Source organism: Mauremys mutica, chromosome 6, assembly GCF_020497125.1.
Source record: "Mauremys mutica isolate MM-2020 ecotype Southern chromosome 6, ASM2049712v1, whole genome shotgun sequence".
Lineage (NCBI taxonomy): Eukaryota > Metazoa > Chordata > Testudines > Geoemydidae > Mauremys > Mauremys mutica.
The window spans coordinates 24146262-24165596 of NC_059077.1; the positions used below are offsets into that span (position 1 = coordinate 24146262).

The 19335-nt window shown below is 42.1% G+C and overlaps 1 protein-coding gene across 2 annotated transcripts in view; it reads right to left on the bottom strand.

The window, feature by feature from the left end:
• Positions 1-19335, bottom strand: part of NADK2 (NAD kinase 2, mitochondrial) — a 56034-nt gene that overhangs the window by 25820 nt on the left and 10879 nt on the right. For both annotated transcript variants that reach the window (XM_045021725.1, XM_045021724.1), the window contains exons 2-4: positions 11890-11978; positions 10841-10929; positions 8959-9040 (exon numbers count right to left, since the gene is read on the bottom strand). In XM_045021725.1, the coding sequence (XP_044877660.1) occupies positions 8959-9040; positions 10841-10929; positions 11890-11978 (260 nt within the window). The remainder of the gene's footprint in view (positions 1-8958; positions 9041-10840; positions 10930-11889; positions 11979-19335) is intronic.

Genomic DNA, 19335 nt, shown 5'->3' on the forward strand with positions numbered 1-19335 from the left:
GAGCCGCAAGCGGCTCTGGAGCCACCGGTTGGCTACCCCTGATATATAACATATTAATAGCACTACTAATTGGGCAGGTACTTTCTGGGAGCCTGTTGACAGCAGACCAAACAAAGTTTTTTAACCTCTTCTTTCTTTCTGGGACCTGAACAGATCTCCAGTCTGTACACTATAGCAGGTATGAACCTCATCAGTTTCATTGTTTGGCATATGCACACTTCTAAACAGACCACAGAAGAAGAGGTTAACTCACCTTTTGCAATAACTGGAGTTCTTTGAGATGTGTCCCCCTCTAGGTGCTTCATTTCAGATGCGCATGCACCCATGCAATTTTGATTGGAGATTTTCAGTAGCAGTGCCCTTTTGGCCCATGCATGTGCTTGCTGTACACATCCTCATGGCCGGCACTGAGGTGATATAGGGTTGCGCAGGTGAACCACCCTCAGTTCCTTCTCCATTGCTAAGTCCCTAGAGGAAACTCCAAAACAGAGGGGAAGGAGCACTGGTGGTGAAGCATCCATAGAGGGACACATCTCGAAGAACTCCAATTAGCGAATGAGGTAAGTAATCACCCCTTCTTTGAGTACTGCCCTTTGGGGGCTTAACTTCACGTGACTACCGAGCAGTACCCTGAGCCAGAGGTGGGAGCTTCAGAACTGAATCCAAGATCGAAGACAAGACTGCATTTCCAAGGGCAGTATCCGATCTAGAAGAAAGGACCACCATGTAATGATTGGCGAAGGTGTGTATCGAAGTCCAAGTTGCAGCCTTGCAAATCTCCACAATAGGAACATGTTTGAGTAATGCCAGAGAGAGAGATTTTGTGGAATAGGCTATACACTCCAGGAGGAGATTGTATATCAGCAGATTCATAACAAGAAATAATGCATCCAGAAATCCACCTGGTGCGTCTCTGCAGGGAAACCATGGTCCCTTTGGCCAATTGATACAAACAGGATGGGAGATTTCCAAAACAGTTTGGTTCTGTCCAGACAGAAGGCTAACCCCCTTCCAATGTCCTCCCTGGTCTAATGGGGTTTCAGAAAAAAGACTAGGAGATAGATGACCAGGCTGATATGAAATTCAGAGAACACCTTAAGAAAGAATTTATAATGTGGCTGTAACAAAACCTCAGACTTGAAAAATACTGTAAATGGGGAGGGGTGCGCGCACCATTACACCCCCATTCCCTGACTCTTTGGGCAGAGGTGATGGCCTTTTTGGTGACTATATTTGTGGAAAGGTTAAGGAGGTAACAGGGAGCTATTGGTTCAAAGGAGGTCTCATAGGACACCTAAAGAACCAAGTTTAGATCCTATACAGGAATGGATTCTTTAATCTGAGGGGAATAGTTCCTCAATCTCTTGATAAACCTCAATGTCATGGGATGAGTGAACACAGAAAATCCCTCAACTGGGCTACAACAGCTTTTCATTCCCACCAAGTGGACTCTGATAAAACTCAGATAATCCTGACTTTCAATTTCAGAAGGTGGTCAAGAAAAACCAAGAGGGAAGAACGAATGGAGGAAAGGCAGTGCTGGTCACGCCAATGGTTCAATCTCTTCCACTTTTGGAGCTAAATATTTCACATGGATCCTTTCCTGTTTAACAACACCTGTTGTACCTCTGTGGAACAGGAAGTCTCTATTCCTACAAACCATGGAATAACCATGCCCTGAAGAATTCCTAAATTGGGGTGGATGGTCTGACCAGCATCTTGAAAGAGGAGATGAGGAATGGTCGGAAGACACACTACTTGACAAACGGCCAGCGAATGAGGTAAGGATACCAGAACTGTCTTGGGCACATTGGAATTATTAGTATGACCTTGTCTTGCTTGATTTTGTTCACCACTTTTAATATTAGATGCATTGGGGGAAATGCATACAGAAGGCTCCTCATCCATGGAATGAGGAAAGGTTTTCCCAGTGAATGAAGGCCGAGACCCTCTCTTCAACAAATCTATCTCAACTTCCTGTTGGTGGCAGTGGAAAAAAGGCTCAGCTCTAGAAACACCAAAGCCAGAAAGGTGTGATTGTGAGTTCAAGAATCTAACTCTCACTTGTAATCTTGGGAAACATGTCTGCTGAGAGCATCTACAGTGTTGTTTTGTATGCTTGGAAGATACATCACCATAATGAGGATGTGACTGATTATACACCAGTTCCATAGCTTTATTGCTTCAGCACAAAGAGACTAGGATCTCACTCTCCTTGTTGATTGATGTAAAACATGCAACCTATGTTATCTGTCATGATCTCGGTAGATTTGTCTCTGATAACTGGGAGAAAGTGAATACAGGCATTCCTAGCTGTCCTCAGCTCCAGGTTGATGTACAAATGCACTTTCTGAGTAGACCATCTGCCCTGAACGGTATGTGTTCTTAGATGTGCCCTCCTCCCAAAGATGCATCTGTCAGTATGGTAATTGTTGGATAACGGGGACACCCAAACAGATGTTATGAGGATCCTTCCATCAAGTGAGGAAGTCTCATACTTGATGAGGGATTGATATCACTCTGTCCAGACTCTGTTTGTTCCATGCATAAACTGTTCTGAGCCACCCCTGGAAGCAGCAATGGTGTAACCTTGCATGATGTGTTACAACAGTACAAGCTCTCATATGTCCCAAGAATTGGAGACAATTACTTGCTAACGTCCGCTGGCTTATCTGAATCTTTGCAATGAGGTACAATAGTCATGAGTCTTTCTGTGGGGATGTAAAATCTTGCTGGTACTGCATCTAAGGATGCCCCTAAGACATATCCAGGGGTCAGCGTGGACTTTTTGATGATGAGCTGGAGACCGAGCCTGAGAAAAAAGGCTTACAAGGTTCTTTATGGCGAAAAGAACCTTGTAAGTCTGGTCATAGAATAGAATCATAGAATATCAGGATTAGAAGGGACCTCAGAAGGTCATCTAGTCCAATCCCTGCTCAAAGCAGGACCAATCCCCAGACAGATTTTTGCCCCAGATCCCTAAACGGCCACCTCAAGGACTGAACTCACAAGCCTGGGATTAGCAGGCCAATGCTCAAACCACTGATAGCCCGCTGCCAGAACCTTTGAGAATACTTTCAGAGCAGAGGAAAGTCTGACTAGGAGTACCCAATATTGGAAGTGGTCCTGGCTGACCAGAAAGCAAAGGAATCTCTTGTGAGATGAGTGAATTGCAATGTGAAAATATGCATCCTGAAGATAAAGGTCCGAAAACCAATCCCCTGGACTCAATGATTGAATTATTCCTACAAGAGGCATCCCAAACACCTGTGCTTTCACAAAGTTGTTTAAAAGTCTTAGATCTAAAACAGGTCTCCATCCCCTCTTTTCTTTTTTTGGGACCAGAAAGTATTTGGTCCACCTGTGCTGAGAAGGAACTGGTTCTATGGCTCCTAAACATAGCAGGGAATCAATCTCCTCTCTCAGCAAGTGCTTGTGAGAAGAGTCCCTGAAAAGAGATGGGAGAGATGTAAAAATGGATGGAGTAACTCAATCTTCTGACCTCCAATACCCATCTGTACTTTGTTCCCATGCTAGCTGAAAGCAAGGGAAATGGTCCACATAGGGAGGGAAGTGGATAAATTGATGCACCCAACATTCATTCATAAGACTGGGTTAACAATAGTGCGTTGGTGACTGAGAGATGCAAATTTATATTCCAGATTACTCTATATGATTTACAAGAGACAGAGACCAAGATTTCCAAAATTAGGATATAAATTAAGATCCTAAATAAAACTGTTACTTACCTGTAGAGTAACTGTTGTTCTTCAAGATGCATTGTGCACAAATAGATTCCACTACAGGTATAAGTGTGCCCAATGCACTTGAGTTGGAGACTTTTGCCAACAGTACCACTGGACTATCAGGCGAGGGCATAAAAGGGGAACGGCTGCCACCTCCCTCTCTGTTCCTTCACACCGCTGTATGTAATGTCCAAAGTAGGTGAGTGGATCATGGAATGTGTATGTGCACAACAGCTCTTGAAGAATAGTTACTGTACAGGCAAATAATGTTTTTTTCTCCTTCAAGTGATTGTGCACATGTATCAGGAATAGAAGCCTTTTCCTCTCTGTTGGTGAGGAACTTCTATCACTCCCAATTCTAGAACAGATTGTAGTTCTTGAAGTAATACAGTCTCGTGAGAAGTGTCCCTGAAAAGGGATGAAGGGGGGTGGAGAAAGGGAAGGAGGTAAATTGGATAATAGATCCCTCCTTCACTGTACTGAGCACCCACTTGTCTGACATCATGCTTTCCCAAGCACAGTGAAAGAAGGACAGGCATGATCCAAAGGGAGCAAATAGAGTTGGTGTGTTGTCCTTGACCAAGAAGTCAAAATGACTGCTTGGAAGATAACAAGGAGTCTGGTGGCACCTTAAAGACTAACCGATTTATTTGAGCATAAGCTTTTGTGGGTAAAAAACCTCACTTCTTCAGATGCATTTTCTTGTTTTGTGGCTACAGACTAACACGGCTACCCCCTGATGCTTGGAAGATGAAACTGTCTGGTAAGAAGGGCCTCCTTCCGATGAAGATGGCTGGAGACAAAGAGATCTTGACTCTCTCTTAGAGGCATATTGTGACTTCTGTTGGAAATAGGGTTTGGAGTAAGACTGGGGCCTAAACAGTTTCCTCTTTGTAACCGGATTATAAACTCTTAAAGTACTATGCAAGAGTCCTTCAGTGTGCACACAGCGTCATCTGATTCAGCAGAAAACAGTACAGAACCCTCCAAAGGTAAGTCCTCTATTGTGTTCTGAAGCTCCCCTGGAATGCCAGAAGGCCACAGCCAGGAAGAATGCTGCATGACGACTGCAGTGGCTACAGAACACAAAGCTGTATCAGTGGTATGGCTGCCTGAAGGGATGTACAAGCCATGAGATGCTCCTCAGAAATCAGAGCTAGAAACTATTCTTTATATTCCTCTCGCAACCTGTCAGCAAATTTGGAGATTGCAAAGTAATTAATAAAGTAATATTTTGACAAAAGAGCCCAATAGTTAGTGAGTTTCATTTGAAGAATGATGGTGGAATAAACCATTTGTATGTATAACTCCAGCTTCTTAATTTCCTTATCCTTGGGAGCAACCTTAGGATGAGATTGACTGGAATAGTCATTAGCAGCTGTGATCACCAAAGAATCATCAACTGGATGAATAAAGAAAGTCAAAATCAGGAGGAACTTTGTATCATCTGTTCACTTGCTTTGCCAAAGGAAGTCTAAAGGCCAGAGTCTGCCAGAGAGTTTTCACTAGCTGTAGCAAGGCTTCAGTGATGGGACAACTCTTCCTGGTGCGGGAGACTGTAAAATATCTAGGAGAGTATGTGGATTCTTTTGCACAAGTTCTGCCTGCATCCCTAAAGAAGAGGCCACCTTCTTCATGAGGTCCCAAAAGACTTTGAAGTCCTCCAGGAAGAGATGGGGTAAAGGGGAGGGCAGGACTCTGAAGTGATTGCCTTATCTAGTGAAGATGGAGAAACATGGGGAGGAAGATCTAACGGCTCCTCCGTTAATTCCTCCTCCTCCTCTTCCACAGGTCCAGCTCAGTGGACTAAAGGATAGTAGCAGGATACCAAGCAGAAGTTTCCCTCAGTGAGGAAGTAGGAGACTTCCTCCTAGAGTGTGACTGTGATGGAGGTCTACAATCTCTTGGAGAAGCCCAAGACCAGTAAGTCCTGGAGGATACTGCACGAGCTAAGCCATCCACAGTGGGAGACCCCATGCTAGGATTTCCTTATAGAAAGATCAGTGCTGATCTTGGGGTCTTGTAGTGGTAAAAGACCTGTAAGATGATCTAAACAACCTTGAAGGTGTGACAGGCTCCTCTTTCAGAGTTGGAAGAAGAAACAAACTTCCTCAGAGTATGGAGGAGCAGTTCCCCTTGATGTTCTACATGACCCAAGTATAGACACACATTAAGGTCCAAAGGAAGTAAGGGTTTGGGTGGAGGGAACGCAGACAAAATGATCGGTGCCAGCCTAATTGGTTGGAGAAATGACTAACAGATGGAGCCAAGGGTGCCATCTCTCCAACCAATTAGACTTCAAGCTCATCAGCATCAGAATGCCTGCATTGTTTTGAGGAAGCTGACAGGAAAGATGAAGCGTGACATTTGTCACTAGACTGACATTTTGAATCAGAAGGAGCTGGAGGGGCACTTCTGTTTGATTCTGAGTCCCCTGCCTCACAATAAGAGCTCAATTCTAATTTCTAATACCAGACACATCACCTCTTTTATGAGGTGAACCCTCTATTTTTCGGTTGTGGTGCTTAGGAGGTACAATAGAGCATCTGTCTCTCATATGGCCCTCCCCAAGACAAATCAAGCAGCAATTCCGCTTACCTGTGACAAGGATGACAGCCCTGCATGTGGCATAGAGCTTATAACCTGGGAATTTTTTCCCCACACTGAAGTCCTCCAGGCTAGCTACTAAAACTGCAACTTTCTAGCTAACTATACCACTAACCACTGCTAACTATATACTAAAAGTTTTAGAGCAGTGGTCCCCAACCTTTTTGGCTGGCGGGCGCCAGCCGAAGGACCACTGCGGCGGTGGAGCACCCGCCGAAATTCCACTGAATTTCGGCGACGCCTCTCGATGACGTCGCTTGCTGTCGACAAGCGGCGTCATCGAGAGGCATCCCTGCTGAAATTCAGGAGCGACACCTCTCGATGACGTCACTTGTCGACGGCAAGCAGCGTCAGCGAGAGACATCCCCGCCGAAATTCGGGGACGACACCTCTTGATGACGTCACTTGACGGCAAGCGGCGTCAGCGAGAGGCGTCCCTGCCGAAATTCGGGAGCGACGCCTCTCGATGACATCACTTGTCAGCGACAAGCGTCGTCAAAGAGAGGCGTCCCCGCCAAAATGCCGCTGCGGCATTTCGGCGGGTGCTCTCCCGGAGGCCAGGACTCGGGCACATTAAGATGCGCCCGCGGGCACCACGTTGGGGACCCGTTTTAGAGACACTAGTTAACTGAAGCAAATGCTACAGGGGCTCCACTTCTCATCACAGGCATAGGAAGGAGCTGAGAGGTAGGTGGCAGACACACACCTTTTATGCCCTCACCTGAGAGCAGAAAGAGAACTGAGACACATAGTCGACCTAGTTGTACTGCTGGCAAAAGTCTCCAACTTGAGTGCATTGGATGCACACACATCTGCAGTGGAATGCAGATGTGCACAGTCATTCTAAGGAAAACTATGTTTAAGCACCTGCCTGATTTTCAACAGGAACTTGGGTGCTTGGCATTTTTGAAAAAAATCAGACAAGTGTCTAAACATGGATTTAAATGCCTAACTTTAGACTCCTATTTTTTAAAATCTTGGTCTTCAACTTTAACTCCATATGGCCTTGTCTAGCCTAGAGATGTTGGTCTGGTCCTGCAGTTAATTTACTCCTGGGGGAATTCTGCACCACTGCACATGTGCAGAATTCATGTGTCTGTCCCCGCCCCACCCAGAAAATACATTCTGCTGGAGATGCGCTGCAATTACACCTTTTGCCCACCATAGGCTGCTGTGGTGCCAGAAGAGAGGGTAGCTGGCTCAGGGTCAGAGCAGTCAGCTGTGGAGAAGGAGAAGGAGAAGCTGCTTTCCTCACAGCAAGGGCCAAGTGAGGAGGCCCAGGATATGGGACGGACAGACTGAATGGGGCACATGAGGCTGCTGGAGGGGGTCACAGGAGCTAGTGGGGTGACAGAATTGAACCAGGGGCTGAGTGGGAGGGGGGGTGCAGGGCCAAATGAGGATGGGGGTGGAGGGTGGCTGAGTGGGGGTGCAGGCCACATGGGAATAGGGGGAGGAACAGTAGTTACGTGGGGGTGCAGGGACACACAGGGACAGGGACAAATGTGTCTGACTGCATGAGGGAGGCTCCCCAAGTCCCTAACAATCCCTCCCTCTCACTGCCCCCTCCCCCCCAAAAAAACAAACAAACGAAAACCTGTTCCATACTTCTCCCACTGACACCCAACAACCCTCCAGGTTCACTCCCAGGCTCCTTCCCAGCAATTACTTGCCTCTCCCTCAGGTCCTCCATTACCTCTGATCTCCAGGAGCCTTTGCACTGCTTCTGAGGGGTATGGGAAATACATTTCTTTATTGTAGTTTAAATGAATTACTACTCAACGTTCTGTATTAATGTGTCTAGTAAGGAATCTATTTGTCAAAAAACATTTCCTGAATCTTTTTTGTCGTCTTTATTGCTACAGACATACTTGCTGACAGCTATCTTGAAGTAAATTACCAAAATAATTGAAAATGACATGACTATATGGTGTTATTTTGACAAATAAAATGTGCAGAATTTTAAAATATTGTGCACAGAATTTTTTTATTATTATTATTTAAAAAAAACCACAGAATTCCCCCAGGAGTAGTTAATCGACACAATTAACTTGAGTTTACATGATTGCACGTGTAAATCTAGACACTAAACATTTGTTCATGGACAAATATTTGTTCCTGGTTCCATGGCTGGGAACAAACTTGTGTCCTCTGGAAAAGCATTTGTGGATTGTTTAGATCATGTACAATTCTATTATCTTGAGTCACCTGTCAATTAACTCGCATTACAAAAAGACCAAGAACTCTAGCCTAGGAAAAGCCCAACAGCAGTCAGGAGACTTTCAGGAAGCAAGAAATATTCTCACCTTGACACAACAGTAGTTAATCTCCATTCATCAAGTGTATACTTGCTTTTTGCTTTGGAGCCAGTATGGGATTCAAATGATGATATTAGACTCACATGAACATGGATGGAAAGAGCTACTGACTATAGCTATAAGTAAAAACACATCTGCTTCATAATACTGTTCACCTTAATAATGGCAGCAGTTTAGTCTGATAACTAAAATTGCACACTGTGTAATAACTGTACTCTAGGTAGTATGTAAAGTACTGTGGTTTATGTTAAGTAGAGAGACTGCTTTCCCAAATGTGTTGTTCTTACCTTTCTGGATCAGTATTTACTCCAATAACTGGTTTAAATCTGTCAAAGACTTTACTAGCTGCCAGCAACATTGTACCATCACCTAAAGAAAAACAGCATAAAGAACAGCTGATTACTTTTACTTAAGAATTTAAGTATTCCAAACTAAACTGAGTGTCATATACAGACATTAACGTTGCAATCGTATTTTTAATGTTTTTATACAGGCAGTAGGTTAAATAGGTTGCACAAAAATAGAACAGTGAATTGTTCTTCTGCACTGAAAACATTTGTCTGGCCTTCAAACGGAATGTTGGGTACTGCCACGACATTAAATGAATTCAGAATTGCAGTGAAAATCCAAGGTTTATAAGAAGCACAATGGAGAAGCACTGAAAGCACCACTTATCTGATGCTTGGACAACATATTTTGCATTGGCAAATCTTAGATTAGCATCTGTGGAGGTTTTTATATGTTAACGAAAATTGGAATTTAAGAAAAGCCAAACTTCTAGGCTACCTTTTCTAAGAAAAAGAGGCTGTTAATTATTTAGCAGAACTACAACCAATATGAGAGGGGAGAATAAGGTACATCTGTAATACAATTCCTAACATCCATCATGCACTTCAGAAATAGTATCTGGGTTTTAGTTCTGCTTCAACTGTACATGATGTTCTCTTTTTAAATTATGGCTTCCAGTTGTTTATTATCCAACAGACGTCTTGGATGTTTCCCTAATAACAGGGCTTTAAAAATCCACCACTCAGGTCAAGTAGGAATCTTTCTTTTAAGCTCTCATTTGAAAATATATATTAAATTTCTAGCCCTCATGTTTGTAAAGAGGATCTTCCAAACGTGAGCAAGTGTGAATATAGACCCAAGAATACACTGCAAACAGCTCCAGTATCTTTCCTGATAATTATAGTTTTTCCAACAAAGTAAAAAACAGAACTGTGTATGCAGCTTTGAAACTGATAAGAATCAGGTCAATTTCTCTGTTGCTACTTTAGAAAGCAATAAGCAGCAGCACAGGTGAGTAGTGGAGCTATCACTAGGGAGGACCACCAAAAGTCAGAGGCTAACGGAAGGAGAAAAAGTAATAGACGTTCCCTCAAAAGCAGCAACCAGGAAAGAGGTAGAGCAGCAGAGACCAGAGCCCCCTTGCAGAAACAAAGAAATTCTGCATGGATGAAGAAGAGAGACTGTTCTTCCCAGCTTGCAGGAGAGGGGATTTGGAGGCCTTTAAATTTGTCAAAAACCTACTATGCAAAGGCTAACACCAAAGATGAAACCCATAAGAAGCATCTAGGGACAACTACTTGGAAAGAATCCCAACAACTGACAGGGTATATGTTTTGCCCTGGGACCCCCTCTTTATGATCAGTCTTTGAATTAGTGGGGTTAGTCTTCTGGTGACTATTTTAGTTCAATGATCAAGCTAACTGGATGAATGTGAGTGTGAGCAAGAGATCTGGTTTAGGGGGAAAGCGAAAGTAGTGGGAGAAAAATAAATTGCTCATCTTTATTACCACAGACACCTAAGCATGACAGAGTCTCTAGCAGAACATACTGTTTGCTTTTTACACAAGTTGAGCATTTATTCAATTCTACAATTTACATATTTCATGTTGTATCACACAAACTTCCCCAAAGCCACTAAGTATTTGTGTTCACTTCCTAAAAATCTAAACTTAAAGCAAGAGGGAAAAGAGGGTAAGTGGGCCAAGTCATTTAATTATGCTCTGATTTACTTTTACCAAATTAATTATAGCAGATATACTTTCAATATAAATGGGTATACTTTCTTATGAGTGAAGCATTTTAATTCTCCATACTACTTCAAACACATGTATTAAAATTTACTTAAATCCAAGACCCCTTTCCCCAGGCACAAGTTAATACCTCCTGCTGATATAACAGCATCTGCCCATCGAACTGTGTCTTCATCATATTCTCGGCGTTTAACAAGACGGACCTCGATCTGCTCATTCCTAAAAGATACAGAGAGAGTTTGACAAGGAACCACATAGCATACTAATTCAAGCTTTCAGGGGAATACGAAGTGCAGTTTTTTAAGTTAAAATTATATTTAGTTTATGAATATGGTTGGTCAATATACTCTGACATGGTCTACATAATATGAACTAGTACCACACAGTTAATATAATGAGTTAGCTATTATCCTGGGGGGAGTAAGTATAAAATAGTTAAAAGACTTAAAATGCCTTGTGTATGAAAGGCTAGGTACACAACATTTTAATTAAATCAGTTTTGTGAAAGGTATTTCGCTAAGTTGTTCCACTGTTGTACACAATCACTAACATTTATGTCATTTGTTTGCCCTAGCCAGAAACTTCATGCACTAGATACACCTGGTCTAACCAGAAGTCACCGCCTTCTTTATTCAAACTCTTCCTTTAAAAACCCTCACTTCAGCGTTCATGTTTAAAAGGGACTATCTCCATTTACTACAATTTGACTTCTGATCAACCAATGTACTGTACATTTAAAGTGTTATCATCTTATTTACTTTACAGGTCCTGGGGCCAGGCTGCACTATACACTATACACCTGTGATCTATGTACATCATAATCTCAGTCTAATTACTCCATATGGAGTAATAGATCAAGTTAATAAAGAATCTAAAGAAACAGATCTCATGGGTAGAGCAGGAAGAGGACAACATGCTACAGACCTGGTAGGAATGGTCTTTGAAACCAATGTGACAAGGCAGCCAGCCAGTCAACATCACCAGTGCAAACAGCTTGAGTGAGCAAGGGTTTGTGATATAGGATGCAAGATCTTGTAAAATAATACAGTATAGACCTTGAAATCAGACATTCCCAGACTTCAGGGACATTTGGTCACCCCAGATATATTTAGTGAAAAATTATTTTAGTCTGTCACAAACCAAACTTCTCCAGGCCATCACTAATCTGTATGCTCTTACCGTAAACTGTCTACAACATGCTCCACATTTTTTGTATGAATATAATGTCGCTCCAGTAGTCCACCGTAGTTAGATCCCTTCAATGCAAGCTGTAGAAGACAAAGTGACTTTGAAGCAGCCAATCATTATAGAGAATGCTATTAGATAAAGTAAACAGAAAATGAACACATGCTGATTTAAAGTACTAATTTAAGACTAACAAACCAGAATGCATTTGAGAATTAGGATTATGATTATCAGTTAAATCCAAAGAGAGTTCAAATGAATATTGTGCTATAAAACCTGTCTGCAGAACAGGAGGAAAGGGCAAAAAACAAGAAAAAAAACTCTGAAACAATCCTGTTCTATACAGCTGATAATTATATTATTTTTGGCATGGCTAGCCAAAAGGAGATAATATTCTTCAAGCTATGTTTGAGATAAGAACAAAGTTGCCTAACAGAGTTATAAACAACATTCTCTCCTGTATAAAAATGTGCAGTCTTAAAAAACAAACAGCTTTTGAAATTTGTCCCTGGGACCCATAGCAGATTTTCTAAACAATCTGTACCAAACACAAGATAAAGTAAATAGTTAACAGTTTATTCTAGCATCACTCTCTCCTTGAAAAGCAGCTAAGGGATTTATTAAGGAGCATCTCTTTTCAGTACCCTTTGAAGAACTGTTCAGATATTTAATACTACAGAGGAATGCACCCAGCTGCAAGGAAGGGTGGTCTTGTGATGAAGAACCAGGATTCAAGACATCAAGTTCAATTCCCAGCTTTGTCACAGACTTCCCATGTGATCTTGGTGTGACGCTCTGTACCTTGGGGGAACACCCTGTACCCCCATGTTAATCCTTATGATTGTGTGGTATCCAATGCAAAGTTTGTCATGTCAGGCGTCTTCGGAAGACTCATGATGCACTGAACATTGTTGTTATAGGTTGTAATTTCATGTATATAGTTATGAGGCTGAAAATGTGTCCTCATGGCTTAAAACAAGCCCAGGCAAAACTCTCCAGGAGCAGAGGGGCAGTTCACACCTCATCAAGACATGTATGGGACAAACCCAGCCCAGCCTCACAGGAACAAAGGACACTAGACTAGGCAGCAACAAAGGATCTGTTGGACTCTCAAATGAGTCATCTCCCTTCCCTTGGTCAGTCTGGGATTACAATGAGCTAACGCTCACCTGACTTTGGGGGGGGGCACAAAGTCAAGAGAGAAGAAAGAACATGATAAAAGGGAGAGATGTTTGCCATGCTCTGTCTTCCACCTCCATCTACAGACACCAGCACCAAGCGACTGAAGCACTGATCCAAGGGGAGAGCCTGGCTGAAGGGCAACCAGCCAGCTTGTGGTGAGAAGCATCTAAGTTTGTAAAGGCACTGAAAGTGTTACGATCAGCTTAGAATGCATTTTGCTTTTATTTTTGTAGTTAATAAATTTGTTTATTCTACCTGAAGCAGTGTGTTTGCTTTGAAGCATGTCAGAGACTCCCCTTGGGATAACAAGCCTGGTACATATCAATTTCTTTGTTAAATTGACAAACTCATATAAGCTTGCAGTGTCCAGCGGGCATAACTGGACACTGCAAGATGGAGGTTCCTAAGGTTGTGTCTGGGACCAGAGATAGTGGCTAGTGTCATTTGGTTGCACAATCCAAGCCGCGGCTGGCCAAAAGTGCTCACTCACGTAGCTGGGAGCAGCTTACATGGTAGAGGCTGTGCATGAACAGTCCGGGAGTGGGGGTTCTCACAGAAGAGCATGGCTCCCAGAGTTGAGGATTGAAGTGACCTAGCAGATCACCGGTCCAGATAACACCAGGGGAACGTCACACTTGGGCATATCAGTTCATCTGTGTCTCTGTTTTTCCAACTGTAAAATTAGTATACCACAATTTTTCCCCTTCACCCTTTATCTTATTTCTTTGTGGCAGGGCCTGTCATTGTGTGTTCGTACAGTCTCTAGCACAATGGGACCCAAAAATCCAGACTGGTGCCTCTAAGCACTATAATAAAAATTAATAGTAATTTCTGTCAAGACCCAATATGGTACCTGTCATTCACTGTCTCCCTACACATTTGATGGCTACAGAACTCAACCTACACTTCACCGTGTGGTATGATATTCCTTACCTCCCCTATGAAAGCACATCTGAAGACCCACTGCATAGTTAAAGCAGCCAATTACTACAGAGTGTAATATTTTATAAATGCAAAAGTGTCAAACAGTGATTTGGTGGCATTACTCTAAATAATTACCTTTCTGTCTAAAAATTAATCAAGCGGAAACTAATATTGTGACATGTACACTTGTGATCTATTTACATCATAATCTCAGTCTAATTACTCCATGCAGTCTAACAGCTCAAGTTAATAAAGAATCTAAAGAAACAGGAAGCTAGACTAAGTATCTAAAGATTTTTCAACACATCCTAAAGGGCATTGAAAAGGTGTCTTCAGACATTGTACAAAAGTTATTCTCAATAAAACTCACATGAAATAAAATAAACAGAAGGGGACCCAATACAGGAATAAGACTTTTCCTTTTAAAAAGAAAATTACGTGATCCCCTAGCTGTGATTTGGACAGCTGGCCTTCCTTCCCTAAGGACAAAGAATTCCCTTTGTATCTGCATTAATCTGCCATGCGACCCTCTGAAGGTGAGCTGAGAAATACAATCAGAACTTGGTTTCCATCTCCTTGGGGAGTTTGTCCTCATGATCCTGGGAAGCAAAATAAGTCTCAGATATTGCTCCAAAACTATTTCAAGTGGCTAGTGATTTCCCTGCCCCAAAGGAAGCTGGTCTTATTGTCTTCTCTTCACAACAGTGGCCCCTTCTGGGCCTCTTTAGGGTACTGGGGTTCAAGAATGGACTCTCCTGAGGTTCTACCACCATCCACTGTATGGGATTTACAGTAGACTAGAAGGGTCTGTGTTTCTCCTGGGAGACCTGTTACAGAGGTGATATAAGGGGGAGGGAGCTGAGCCTGAAAGCCCTTTACAACACCCTTGCATTTGCAGTGTTTGTGCTGTGTCCAGTATCCTCCATCCACAACCCAAGAGAAAGCAGAGACTGCTGAGCTCTGCAGTCAGGGACAATGATTGCTGGTGTGGATTCCAGAGAATTCCATGATTTTCCATCTGGAACACTGCCCTTCCATCCCTGTTCCCAAGGGGACAGGGAGCTTCTTGCCATGAAACCAACTATTCCAATCCTATCTCCTTTCCTGCTCAAGGGAAAGCAGCTGATGTGACCTCACACAGACTGGGCTAAGGTGGATGAGGGGACAACATGTCGCTCACAGAGCCATTGGAGGTCTCTAACCAGATGCTTGTGAGAGTGAAACAGGACTCACAGACCTTTCCTTTTGTCTTTGGCTTTCTCAAAACAGCTCTCTCTGCTGCTTTCCAGCTGTTGCAAACACCTCAGAGGGGAAGCAGAGCTGAGGGGACAATCTTCCCAAAAGGCAATAGCAGCCCTGGGACACGGTTGGAAGTCAGACAAATACATTGAGCCAAATGGTTAATCAGAAATTTGAAATAAGTTTGGAATTTCCCTTAGAAAAGCTCTTCAGCTGGGAAATCTATCTGTCCCTGCAGAGGCAGATTAAACTGGAGAGAACTTTAGGGGCCAGGCCATTTCCCAGCTGCCGGATCTACTTCTGCCCTCAAGCTGCAAAAAGCAAGCTGAAGTACCCATTACAACTGATCTATGTATCTTAGTACAATAGAGAGCGGGTTAGGGACTGGGTGAAGGTATATGGCAACAGTTCTCTCAACTGTATTTTGTTAGTATAAGCCTTAGTGCTTTTTTAAAAATAGGAATTGGTGTCAGAGGAAATGAATTTCACACATATTACAGGAAAAATGTTATAGACTGGCACACAGTCATAACAGTAGCGCAACAGCGCAGAAACTTTGATCAAGCTCAACAATACTCAATAAAGTAATACTGCCTTGCATTAAGCTTTTCTGTATCATCTTAGAGGAATAGCTCAAAGAATAGTGTTGCACTGAAAATTCTTTAATTTTTAAAAAGTATTTGGTTAAGACTATTACATAGGTTCAAGCCTGGAGCATGTAAAAATGTGCTCTTTACTAGGCAACTTCAGCGCACATCAGCCTATTTAAACAACCAAAATGCTCTGTAAATGTATTTTAATTATTTTACAAACCCAGAGAAAGTCTTGTCATTTAAAACCTGAGTTCACCATTCTCTCTCTCTTCTACAGAGCTGGTAATTTCAAACACTTTGATGCAAAAGAAAACCTTGAATTTAGGTCATTAGGAAAAATAAAGGAATATTTTGCCCATCTGGTATTATTAGACAGCTTAACCAGAATAACCAGTATTTATATTGCAACGAAAGAGATGCAAATGGAGTTTAACATGGAGGGTCCCAGAGCTCAGACTCCAGCCCTAGCCCAAATGTCTGCACAGTAATTTTTAGCCTTGGAGCCCGACCCCCGCGAGCCCAAGTTAGCTGCCGCAGGACAATCATAGGCATGCGGTGAGTCTTTTATCCCTGTGTAGACATATCCTGAGTGACCTGTATTGAGGAACTTCATGTGATCAAGTACTGGGATCTACTTCATTGTTTCTGGTACCTCCAAGTCTGTGGGAATATAGATGTCTAGGGGAAAAACCCTTAAACTGATAAAAAAAAATGCGTCTATAGAAGTCTGGTATAAACAAGACTGGGTGATTAATAAGGGGTACCTATAATTTAATTATGTTCCAGGACTGATAATTAATCGTGGGAAAGCAATTTTCCCTCCAAAAGGGAGGTTTTTTGTCTCACACCATATAAAAGAAAATTCAGGGAATGCAAACTGCTGGCTTCCCACCAGTTACATAAGAGAAACACAGAGAGGCCAGCTCTTTACCTTACATCAAGGTTGGTAATATATCTGTAATATATCTATTCTTTCCTGTACTCTCTATAGTGCTATACTAAACTCAGATTGTTAAACAACAGGCGTGAATGGAAACTTCAAGCACAAATGTGCTTACTCAGTTTAAGTATAATGAGGAAGAAACGTGCTTTTAGACAAAGCAAGACTGGGAGACTTGAGATCTCTATTCCAGTCACAGCTTTGCCATGAACCTCCCAAGAACTTGGGCAAATCACTTGCTCTCACTCTTTTGACAACGTGCAGAAAGCTAAGGAGGTGATGGGGAATTAAAAGGCATGTTGGAAATATGTATTCTTTATTAGCAGGCTTATGTATCATCCAGAGTAACAGTCTTCATGCTGTCCTAAAGCCTGCCTTTGGGGAAGCATAGGGGGCTGATGCCTGAACACATTTTTTCTAGTTGTTTTTGTATGAGTAATACATTTTAAATAATTAGCAGAAAGCAAGACTCCTGACAGGAAGTACAAGATGACACATCTGGATGTGAATAACCTCATAGGAAAAAAAATCCTGATGGAAAGCTAACAGCTGCAAAAAAAAAAAGAGGCTGACTAAAGTCAACTGCCCTATTTCCTAACAGAAAGGGGAATCAAGCAATTGGTGATAGAAGTAAGCCATTCAAATATAGAAGCAGTTACTGTACATGGAGCCCATATATTGAGTTTTTTAAACAGAAGAGAAATAAAAATGTTAATGTTAAAGATACTGACAAGCTAAAGTCACCTGTAATCAGTTACTGTAAAACAAAAATGTTTAGAAAAAAGTACTGTATCATCTGAAAAGTTCTACTCACTGTTCTTGCTGGATCAAATATGTTTCCATTGTATTGCAATTATTAATATTGCTGGGTACAGGAGCCTATTTCAAACACTAATTATTCTGATGGGCCAATAGAGCGCAAGAATTTTTATTCCTTTTCCAGAACAACAAAACAGTCTGGTGAATGAGGTTTTGACTAATGCTTCTCTGAGTGCTTGTATTACTTGCTGGTAAGAACTTTTAAAGTAATAATGGTCTTATTTTAGATAGACCTGTCACAACAGGAATTCTAAATATCTTAACAATACTTAGATCAGGGGTCCCAACGTGGTGCCCATGAGCGCCGTGGCACCTGTGGGGGCATCTAAATGCGCCTGCGTCCTGGCCGGCGGGCGAGCATCCGCCGAAATTCAGCAGCATTTTAGCGGTGACGCCTCTAGATGACACCGCTTGCTGCCGACAAGCGGCATCATCCAGAGGTGTCGCCGCCAAAATGCCGCCGAATTTCGGCAGATGCTCGACCACCGCCACGGTCCTTCGTCTGGCGCCTGTCAGACGAAAAAGGTTGGGGACCACTGACTTAGATTATGCAGTGATGACAGGTATATTAGAAATCCTTAGGCAGAATATTCAAGTTCTATTTAAAGCCTTTTAATTATTTTTGGTAAACAATATTCAATTAAGTCTGTTGGGTCAGCTCATTCCTTGCTGGTCAGAGAAATGAACGTATGAGGTTTCTGCTGATTCTTCTGATCAGTATTTAGGTCTCCAGGCATTACCTTTAGTATTCCTATTTTTTATGTCTATGTGGAATTTGCAATCCATATCATTAGTTCTGTTTGCATTTCTCCAGTCAGAGTTCTGTTCATTTGTACTAACACCATTTTAAGCAGAGGGCTTCATTTCCAGTCCAAGGTAGGTATGGATCACCACGCATTCCATCAAGTGTACATGCCTATGTGGGAACTGGAAAGAAGTCCCTGAACTACAATAGCTATAACTACAATTGTTATCTTAGTACTTAGTGTTACCAGCACTCAGACATCAAGAAATAAAAACAAGCTATTTACAGGATCCACAGTGCACTGCCAACTTTAACTACACAAGCAGGAAGATATCTAAACAGTTCTTCCTCCAGATTTTGATTGCCTTTAAAATCGTACCAGCTAAAATCCTAGGCCTTAAAGTTCAGAACAAAAAAGAGAAAGTTTCTTTATCTAGTAACTGTCTCAAAGATGGCTTCTACTAGAAAGCATACGTAAAAAGTATTTTAAGTCTGTAAAACGGGCCAATTCTGGTTAACAAGTTTTAAAAACATAACGGCATATTGGATTCTACAACCTGGGTAATCTGTGGATTTCATTAAATTCAAAAAGATCATTCAATCCAGATCAGATAGATATAGTACTGCTTAGATATATCTATTTTAAAAAAGCTAGCAGAGACTTCAGGTACTAAACTCTGAAATCCTTCATAAATGATAACACTTGAGTGATGGAGCATATTAACTACTGAATGTTTTGGGCCTTTCAAGGTGAACAGTACAAAGACAAGAGTAAAGACCAGAATGTTCAAATGCTTTAAAAGGCTTGGCTGTTCAAATAGGCTGAATACTGCACATACAGAATATTTACGATACCATACTGAAATAATATAAATTAAAAGCTATGGTTTACAGAGCACCTGTAGGCACCCACAAACAGCTGGCTGATCACGGTACTAGATTTCAGCCTCGTTCCAGAGTGTACATTACAAGGAGCTTAAAGACCTACTGAGCAGCTG